The sequence below is a fragment of the Corythoichthys intestinalis genome, chromosome 21 (assembly GCF_030265065.1).
Source record: "Corythoichthys intestinalis isolate RoL2023-P3 chromosome 21, ASM3026506v1, whole genome shotgun sequence".
Lineage (NCBI taxonomy): Eukaryota > Metazoa > Chordata > Actinopteri > Syngnathiformes > Syngnathidae > Corythoichthys > Corythoichthys intestinalis.
The window spans coordinates 34455750-34466303 of NC_080415.1; the positions used below are offsets into that span (position 1 = coordinate 34455750).

General features: G+C 40.0%; 2 protein-coding genes across 5 annotated transcripts in view; one reads left to right on the forward strand and one right to left on the reverse strand.

Moving 5' to 3' along the window:
• Nucleotides 1–10554, reverse strand: part of c21h10orf88 (chromosome 21 C10orf88 homolog) — an 84390-nt gene that overhangs the window by 13896 nt on the left and 59940 nt on the right. Inside the window, exon 1 of one of the 4 annotated variants that reach the window (XM_057826156.1) lies at nt 6479–6898. The exons of 2 other annotated variants lie outside the window; for them this stretch is intronic. In XM_057826156.1, coding sequence (XP_057682139.1) covers nt 6479–6530 — 52 coding nt within the window. In that variant the 5' untranslated portion in view covers nt 6531–6898. Of the gene's footprint in view, nt 1–5654; nt 6173–6478; nt 6899–10554 lie in introns of those variants that run through there. One more of the 4 variants, XM_057826158.1, reaches the window with a different exon arrangement.
• The window catches only part of asb3 (ankyrin repeat and SOCS box containing 3), an 88894-nt gene continuing 84206 nt past the window's right edge, over nt 5867–10554 (forward strand). Inside the window, exon 1 of the mRNA XM_057826146.1 lies at nt 5867–6265. The gene's annotated coding sequence lies outside the window, so the exon portion shown is untranslated. The remainder of the gene's footprint in view (nt 6266–10554) is intronic.

A 10554-nucleotide genomic window follows, 5' to 3' on the forward strand; every position in this document is an offset into this window, starting at 1 on the left:
GCACATCGATCAGGACTAAACGTGGTCCATTCTTCTCAGAAAACTGCTGTAGTTCAGTCAGATTCCTGGGATGTCTGGCATGAATCGCTTTATTATGTCATGCCAAAGCATCTCAATGGGGTTCAAGTCTGGATTTTGCCTTGGCCACTCCACAATGTGTATTTTGCTCTTCTGAAACCATTCTGAAGTTGTTTTACTTCTGTGTTTTGGATCATTGTCTTGTTGCAGCATCCTTCCTCTTTTTAGCTTCAACTGTCTGACGGACAGCCTCAGTTTTTCCTGCAAAACATCCTGATAAACTTTTGAGTTGATTCTTTCATTAATGATTGCAAGTTGTCCAGCCCCTGAGGAAGCAAAACAGCCACAAATCATGATGCTCCCTCCAATATGCTTCACGGCGGGGATGAGGCGTTGATGTTGGTGAGCTGTTCCATTTTTCCTCCACAAATAATGTGTGTTACTCCCAAACAATTCAACTTTGGTTTCATCAGTCCACAAAATATTTTGCGAAAACATCTGTGGAGTATCCAAGTGCCTTTTCGCGAACATTAAACATGCAACGTTTTTTTTAGAAAGCACTGGCTTCCTCCCATGACCACCATTCTTGGCCATAGTTTTACATATAGTTGATGTATGCACAGAGATATTGGACTGTGCCAGTGATTTCTGTAAGTATTTAGCAGACACTCCAGGGTTCTTTTTTACCTCGCTGAGTATTATGCGCTGAACTATTGGCTTCATCTTTGGTGGACGGCCACTCCTTGGGAGAGAAGCAACAATGCCAAACTCTCTCCATTTGTAAACAACTTCTCCAAATGTCGACTGATGAACATCAAGACTTTTAGAGATGGTTTTGTATCCTTTTCCAGCTTCATACAAATCAACAATCCTTAATTGCAGGTCTTCAGACAGCTCTTTTGACTGAGCCATGATGCACATCAGACAATGCCTCTCATCAAGACAATTCTTACCAGGTGTGTGTTTTATAGTGGGCAGGGCAGCTTTAAACCACTCATCGGTGATTGGGCACACACCTGACTTAAATTGTTTGGTAAAAGTTGGTTCTCTTTAAGTCTCCTTAGGCAGAGGGTACACTTACTTATTTTTCCATCTTCTGATTGTTTGCATGCTATCCTCATTGAAATATGAAAACTTAAAAATATTTGGGTGGTTTTAGTTAAAGTCGACAGTTTTTACACCTGTGTGATTTTGACAAAGATAAGATCACGTTTGATGGTGATTTCATGCAGAAATGTGAGAATTTTAAACATTTTCAGATACTTTTTCATTCCACTGAATGCTAAATCCTTAATAAATGCTGCAGGTACAATCAAAATTAGCAATGAAGCATAGCAAAACAAATTATAAATACAAATCGTCATCATAATAAGACAATATAATGTAACGAAACAGGTTCGAATGTGGCGCCTGTGTTTTGCATGCTGTTCCTGAACGCACCATGTCACGAATAAGAGGGTGAGACAGTTGCATAAGAGTAGGAACTTTTTACTTTTTTTTTTTTTGGGCGTCGGCTACAGCGGACAGTAGCTGTGTTGTGTTGCACAAGTTCTGAAATATTCTGGCGACTTCCTTGCCGATGCTACAATAATAATAATTGTCACATTAAGTTATAAAGACGAGCGAACGGAGGTCGGAGGAGGACTGTCGGGAACGTAGACATATACTGACGCACACACTTATATTTTTCTATCATTTCCATCTTAATTTCAATAATAAGCATCACGCTTTGCCGTTTTTCACCACCTGCACCAACCTTCATGGAACCCATGTTGATTTCTCTCACAAGAAAATCCACTGTGCGTCCGTCCGTCTTGCGAGAAAACACTGTAATTCCGATGCTGTCATTAATCATTCAAGCATGTCGTCATGTGTCGAAAAAAATGATGGGTCAAATTTTACGTCGGAGGTCAAAAGGATCGCATGTGGTGTTCGTATGTCGAGGGTAGTACAGTATATCATTGGCTGCCATTGACAACAGCTGTAAAAAAATATTTCTCAATGCCATTCATCTCAGTTCAAACGGATTTGATGTCTATTATTAAAAGTCCACCGATATCGGGTCGAAAAATTGAATTTTTTCAAGCCATTATGAAGTAATATACAGTAATAGTATGTTCAATGCTTCGCTGATTATCTTTCTGATAAAGGTCTACCGATATATCGGCCCGATATATGGATTTTTTTTCAAAGATCGTCCGTTGTGAGCCAAATAGGATAACTGTTATGGTCACTATTTGGGTGTTCTTTGTTAATTGTGAATTTGTACCCGCCATATACATGTATATGGTCAAAAAATGCACTGATTGTGAGCCAGTGTCAGTAAATATTAGCGGTGCAACGGTTTGCGGTTCAAAACCGAACCGTTCGGTTCGCACTGTACGGTTCAATACGCCTTTATGAACCGCGCCCTTTTGGTTTTGCAATTTATGTATTCCGAACGCTTGTGGAATGAATTGATCGAGCTTTGTGTGCCTGTGTGTGACATGAAGCACCGCTGTTATGAAATTCCCGCCCCGCAAGTAAATGTCGGAACGCTGTCAAGCTCCTGTGTAATAGAAGCCGAGTAACGCCCTCTCTCGCGTACGAGCGAAGTGAAAGTGAAACAAGAAAGAAATAGCTATGGCGAGCGGTGGAGAGACCGAATTTTGAGGAAGCACCGGCTTCTTTCAAATCTGCGGTGTGGCAACATTTTGGTTTCACCGTGGACTACAATGCGCAAGGAGAGAAAATAATGGGGAAAAAAATTGCAAGCATTGCTCGGCGCTTGTTCCCCATGGTAATGGCAACACTTTTATAATATGACTCCGGCACATCAGCCTGCATCACCCACAGATATCACTTTCTCAGGGCAGGACAACCTCGAAGATGACACCAGTGAAAACACACGGCGGGCTTCGTTAATTTATTTGCAACGCTTGACCCGCGTTACATTGTTCCCTCCCGGACATACAGTGCCTTGCAAAACTATTCGGCCCCCTTGAACCTTTCGCCACATTTCAGGCTTCAAACATAAAGATATAAAATTCTAATTTTTTGTCAAGAATCAACAACAAGTGGGACACAATCGTGAAGTGGAACAAAATTTATTGGAAAATTTAAACTTTTTTAAAAAATAAAAAACTGAAAAGTGGGGCGTGCAATATTATTCGGCCCCCTTGCGTTAATACTTTGTAGCGCCACCTTTTGCTCCAATTACAGCTGCAAGTCGCTTGGGGTACGTTTCTATCAGTTTTGCACATCGAGAGACTGACATTCTTGCCCATTCTTCCTTGCAAAACAGCTCGAGCTCAGTGAGGTTGGATGGAGAGTGTTTGTGAACAGCAGTCTTCAGCTCTTTCCACAGATTCTCGATTGGATTCAGGTCTGGACTTTTGACTTGGCCATTCTAACACCCGGATACGTTTATTTTTTAACCATTCCATTGTAGATTTGGCTTTATGTTTTGGATCATTGTCCTGTTGGAAGATAAATCTCCGTCCCAGTCTCAGGTCTTGTGCAGATACCAACAGGTTTTCTTCCAGAATGTTCCTGTATTTGGCTGCATCCATCTTCCCGTCAATTTTAACCATCTTCCCTGTCCCTGCTGAAGAAAAGCTGGCCCAAACCAGGATGCTGCCACCACCATGTTTGACAGTGGGGATGGTGTGTTCAGGGTAATGAGCTGTGTTGCTTTTACGCCAAACATATCGTTTTGCATTGTGGCCAAAAAGTTCAATTTTGGTTTCATCTGACCAGAGCACCTTCTTCCACATGTTTGGTGTGTCTCCCAGGTGGCTTGTGGCAAACTTTAAACGAGACTTTTTATGGATATCTTTGAGAAATGGCTTTCTTCTTGCCACTCTTCCATAAAGGCCAGATTTGTGCAGTGTACGACTGATTGTTGTCCTATGGACAGACTCTCCCACCTCAGCTGTAGATCTCTGCAGTTCATCCAGAGTGATCATGGGCCTCTTGGCTGCATCTCTGATCAGTTTTCTCCTTGTTTGAGAAGAAAGTTTGGAAGGATGGCCGGGTCTTGGTAGATTTGCAGTGGTCTGATGCTCCTTCCATTTCAATATGATGGCTTGCACAGTGCTCCTTGAGATGTTTAAAGCTTGGGAAATCTTTTTGTATCCAAATCCGGCTTTAAACTTCTCCACAACAGTATCTCGGACCTGCCTGGTGTGTTCCTTGGTTTTCATAATGCTCTCTGCACTTTGAACAGAACCCTGAGACTATCACAGAGCAGGTGCATTTAGACGGCGACTTGATTACACACAGGTGGATTCTATTTATCATCATCGGTCATTTAGGACAACATTGGATCATTCAGAGATCCTCACTGAACTTCTGGAGTGAGTTTGCTGCACTGAAAGTAAAGGGGCCGAATAATATTGCACGCCCCCCTTTACAGTTTTTTATTTGTTAAAAAAGTTTAAATTATCCAATAAATGTTGTTCCACTTCACGCCGCTTCTGACCGATGTATGCATCCGAATGCATGTGCAAGCGCACTGAGTGTTGTGTAGACGTTTCGTCGCGTCGTAAGGAATGGCCGAACAACGGTAGCGCTTTTAAAAAGCAACAATTTGAAAAGGCACTATGAGACTAAGCACGCAGCTTTTTCGCAAAGCTTCCCTATGAACTCTGCCATCCATTCTCAAAAAATAGCGGAATCAAGGGCTCAATATGACCACTTTATTATTTATTACTAATTAATTATTATTAAATATTATTCATTACTTACTATAAATTTATTCTTTATATTTTATTTACATTTTTTAATGTTGTAATTATGAGCATAGCCACGTAACGATACGTTTGTATTTTTGGGAAAAAAAGAAGCATTAAAAATATTTCCGGACCTGAGATTGTTGTAATTTTTTAATTTCAGACCCACAGGATTTTTAATTCATGACCCCTGCAGTAAACCTTCCGAGCAAACTTAAGCCACTTTTTATCTAAAATACTCCAAAATCGGCAAAATCTTGACTTGAGTCTATCTTTAAAGGATGAAACAGTTTTAAAATTTTCACATGTCGAAAGTAGACAGAAGGGAACTAATGCAAAAACGGGAGCAATTTTATCAACTTTAACGGTTGATTTACAACATTAAATGACCTCCAAACATAGCAAAGTTTACGTTTTTTTTTTGTTTTTTTTGTTTTTTTTATGAAAAAAAAAAAAAAACATGAAAGGTATCACCAGTTACTTTGCCAAGTAACTTTTTTTCTACTGTGTGTGTATTTCAGTAGCCAGTCACCACACTAGCCAAAGAGCTAAGAGGCATTTTAACAGTCGAAAATGTTTACATTTTAAGTGTTTATTTCATTTTTATAAAAGCAAAATAAAGGCAGTTAAAAAAAAAAAAAAAAAAGCAAAACGCAAACCGAAACCGAACCGGGATCCGAAAAACCGAGGTTCAAACCGAACCGTGGGCTAACTGAACCGTTGCAGCCCTAGTAAATATATCATAACAATGGATTGGTCCCCTGTTTAAAAGAAATCACATCAAGACGACAAAAGAATGGGCCAAACAACGGAGTAGTCATCGCACACAAAGTCTAAAAAGGACAGAACATCATTTATAAAAACTCACAAATCCTGCTCAATTTAGAAATTTCGCAAAAATGAAGCAGTATTAGTCATTCATACCTGACATGTCTTCCACTCTAAACTTTTAATGATGCCGAACTGTGCTCTTCCGTCTCCGCATGTCTTCTTTCAAATCGCACCGGAATCCATTCGAATAGTTTAATTGTTCAAATCAGATAAAAACATGAAGTTTTCCATGTAAATTCGGCTTATCCCTGAAAACCACGGACCACAATACACTTCCTTAGCTCTCGCGTGACGTCATAAAACAGCGACTACATCAATCTGTTTACAAAGCGCGCGTCGCTGTTTTAGTGTTTTGAGTCATTCGTTATGACTTCTCGAAGCGTGTTTTCTTTAAAGTTTTTTCCGTTTCCGCATGGTTGCTCCGTCACCGGACATCAAAGTGGCAAGAAAGAACAGAAAAAGACGCGAATGATAAAGTTCACTCAAAAATAGGGAATGGGACGTACTACGTCATTGTTTGGATGCGGATTGTAACGTGTGGTAGTGCTAAGCTAACTCCTTCGGTGTTTTAGAAAGAAAATATGGGTGCTTATTGTTGCGTTACCGGGTGCAACAGCGTCTCTACGACAAAAAAAGGGGTTAGGAAAAATGGACTCACTTTTCAGCGTTTTCCTGCATGGCAGACCAAATATCAGATCACGAAGGTAAGACGGATGGCTGGATTGCAGCGGTTCGTCGGAAAAGCGTTTCGTATGATCATATTTCTGCTGGAATGAGAGTGTGTTCCTGACATCTCTACTCTTGTCAGTTGAACGATTTATCCACTTTTGGTTTCAATACGTTTTTTTTTTTTTTTTTTTTATACCGTTGTGTAAACCTGCCTCGGTAGCAATGATCGCCAACTACGACTCTCCTACCTGTTGTGTTCCTAGGTAAACCTGCTGACAACACACCCCGATTGGTCACCATCTCTCTTCTTGGATCATTTGACAAAGAAAATTTGTTCAATGGAGTGGTTCCATTTGTCCTGTGTCGGACTCAAACAAGCCCCTGCAGCAGACGCCATCTGGGTCTGCCCTTCTTGTCGATAAACTGCGGGCTTTTAACTTGTGAAAATGATAGAACTTTAATGCACATATTTATTCTGCCTGGCTATTTAGCTAAGGCCAGTGAAGTGTTGTTTTTTTAACCACTTTGACAAAGACACGTCTCATTGTAATGTTGAATTTATATACTCTATTATTATTTTGAATTTATAATATTCTTATTTTCACTAATGTAGACTTTAGACTGTCAATTCAAATAGTGTTGGAAAAGTTGCAATACCTAAAATAGAAATGCAAGAACTGTAAAGTACATATTTATACACCATTATTTACCTAAGGCCACTGGATGTTTTTTAACTGCTTTGAAAAATACAGGTTTTGTTGTGATCTTGTATTTATATAGTATATAGCTTTTTATAATGTATTATATTATGTAGGGCTGCAGCTATCGATTATTTCAGTAGTCGATTAATCGACAAACCATTAGTCCGAATAATCGAGGAATCGGATAAGGAACATGAAAAATTAAATTACCTGAGCTGAGCCTCAAACGGTATAAAAAAATAAACGAGGACCTATGTACAACAAAAGAACAATTGGCTAACTTATATCGCAAAAGTCCGCTAGTTTAAAATGCTATAAAATGCAAACTTTTTTACAGTGCTCTTAACAAATGGTCCAGACACATATTCCCACAAAAATAGGCTGAATATACCAATAAACTAAATTACGAATGCATTAAAAAAAACATTAGCTCAAACAAAATTTAGCTTAGGTTGGTCTTAACAGGGAGCACCTGGATTCAGCAATGTGAATTGAGGCAGACTATAAGGCAGTGAACTGTGTTCAGGTGCCTGATGAAAAACATAAAAAAAACTAAATGCAAACACTTTCAAAATAAACCATTACAACGACACTTTAATTGAACCAATACTCGAGGCAGCAAAATTTAATTCGGATATTTTTTTCTAATCGAATACTCGAGTTAATCGATTAATCGTTGCAGCACTAATATTTAGGGCCCGAGCACTAGGCGTGCGAAGGCCCTATTGTTTTGCAAAGGATTTTTTTTTTTTTTCAGGGCAAATGAAAACGGCCAATTTGGAGGCCTGAACATGCGCGAAAAGTCACCAAAATTTGCACATACGTGCGGAAAATTGTAAATTTCGATAAATTAACAACGTTGCAAAAAAATGTAACAAAATGGCTCAGTGGCGCCCCCTTGAAATTTTAAAATTGGCCTATAACATTAGGGTTTGTCAGCGTAGAGCAATGAAATTTGGGGAGTCTATACCTTGTCTAAAACCGCTTCAAAAAAGCATTGGCACCTATATTCCAAACCCAACAGGAAATCGGTTATTTTGGATCGAATATGAAATTTTTATCGATTTACAGGGTGCACATTTGAGACCTTTTCGCCGAGGGAGTTAGTTGGATCATCTTCAAAATTGGTGAGACTGTTCAGGAGACATATGAGAGCTTAAGTTTCTAAAATGGTGTGTTTTCATTCACGGGTCTGACCTGGGCGTGGTGCCAAAGTCGGCCATTTTTTCGGCAAAACACCGAATTCAGTAAATGACTAATAATTCCTTGACACAACTTTCAATCTTTTTCATATCTGCCATGTATATGCGGTATCCCAGCCTGAACACGACTGCATTGAAATATTACCCATTAGGCCTAGCGCCCCCTAGTGAGAACAGGAAATGCCTTTTTTTACGAGACAGGTTCCTCCTCCAAGGGAAAAAAAAATCTGTTGACCTCAAACCTGCATCACATCAGGGGAGCCTTAAGACCTGTGTTCAGGTGCCTGATGAAAAATATTGAGGTTTCGTTGAAGCGGAGGGGTCCAAACATGAAAGTGAAAATGATCGTCAACAATTTGTCTCGCAAAATACTTTGAACAGTCATAACTCAGCAGATATACAACATATCTGCGCCAAACTTCCCATGCTTGTTGAGAGTCATACCCTGAAGGGTCCTGTAGGGGTCATTTGCATCAACTCTACAGTGCCAACTAGTGGCGACAGAAATGAGTTTTAAAAAAGGCCTTTCCTATTGGGTTTTTTCAACGTAGAGCAATGAAATTTGGGGAGTAGATACCTTATGCCTAACTGCTCAAAAAAGCCTCTTGCACCCATATTCCAAATCCAACAGAAAATCGGGTATTTTGGATCGAATGTGAAATTTCTGTCCATTTCTAGTACAGTTTACATTTGGAGGCCTGGACATGCACGAAAACTCACCAAATTTTGCACATACATGCGGCTTTGTGTGGATTTCGATAATCTTGCAACGTTAAAAAAAAAATGTAACAAAATGGCTCAGTGGCGCCCCCTTGAATTTTTCAAAAAGGCGTTTCCTATTAGGTTTTTTTAACGTAGAGCAATGAAATTTGGGGAGTCGATACCTTGTGCAAAACTGCTCCAAAAAGTCTCTTGCACCCATATTCCAAACCCAACAGGAAATCGGGTATTTTGGATCGAATGTGACATTTTTATCAATTAACAGGGTGCACATTTGAGACCTTGTCACAGTTGGATCATCTTCAAAATTGGTTAGACAATTCAGGAGACATATGAAATCTAAACTTTTCAAAATGGTGCGTTTTCATTCATGGGTCTGACCTGGGCGTGGTGCCAAAGTCGGCCATATTTTCGGCAAAATGACAAATTCAGTAAAGGACTAATAGCTCCTTGAAACAACGTTCAATCTTTTTCATATCTGGCATGTATATGCGGCATCCCACCCTTAACACGAGTGCATTGAAATATTACTCATTAGGCCTAGCGCCCCCTAGTCGGAACCGGAAATGCCTTTTTTACGAAACAGGCTCTTCCTCCAAGGAAAAAAAATCTATTCACCTCAAACCTGCATCAGGGGAGCCTTAAGACATGTGTTCAGGTGCCTGATGAAAAATACTGAGGTTTGGTTGAAGCAGAAGGGTCCAACAGGAGAAGTAAAAATGACTGAAGCCATTTCGTCTCACCACAAGTTTTGAACAGTCATAACTTCTCCAACATATCTGCACCAAACATATCGTGCTTGTTGAGTCATAGTCTGAAGGGTCCTGTAGGGGTCATTTGCATCAACCCTACAGCACCAACTAGTGGCAATAGAAAGTCACTCATTTTTTAAAATATATGTCCAGTTCTTTTCAGGTTGATCATTGTAGTTTCAAGACCTTTTAAAATACTTATTTTACGGCCCATGTCCACATGTCTCTGTCTGTTGCTGTGATGACCCTTTATTCGCTCCTTTTTTGTAGTCCTCTGTCCAATAGGGGTTTTTATCTCTTAGGTGTGTGAATGTAAAGAGGCAACTTTCACGCATGTTAGGTTCTAATGAGATGATTAGAGAGGACGATCTGCCACCACCCTGACCTGCACACTGTCCGAGTTGCATGACGTCCGAGTTGCGCTAGATTGCGAGGGCCCGTTCAGTCCTGCTTGCAGGCCTAGTATGTATTATAATACAGTGGTACCTCTACATACGATCACTTCGACACACGATCTTTTCGACATCCGACGTAAAATTTGAGCCGCCATTTGTTTCTACATCCGACGAGTTGCTCGAAATACGACGACATGACAGCACTGCAAACGAACGCACGGTGGATTTTCTTGTGTGAGAAATCAACACAGTTTTCAAAAAAAGTTGATACAGTTGGAGAAACAAGGAAAAAAGTGATGCTTACCTTTGAAATGAAGATGCAAGTTATAGAAAAATATGAGCTTGGGGTGCGCGTCCCTGAACTGGCTCAACAATACAGCTCCATGGTCCTCTTCCGACCACCGTTCGCCACTATTTATAAGTTAAAGTGACAATTATTGTTGTGGTAACATTGCCAAGGAAATCGTCAGCTTCGTCACGTTTTTATCATTTATTTAAGAACTTATCCAACACAAAAAGCCCTTTGTCTTAAGCAGTTGACTGCTCTCAAGAAA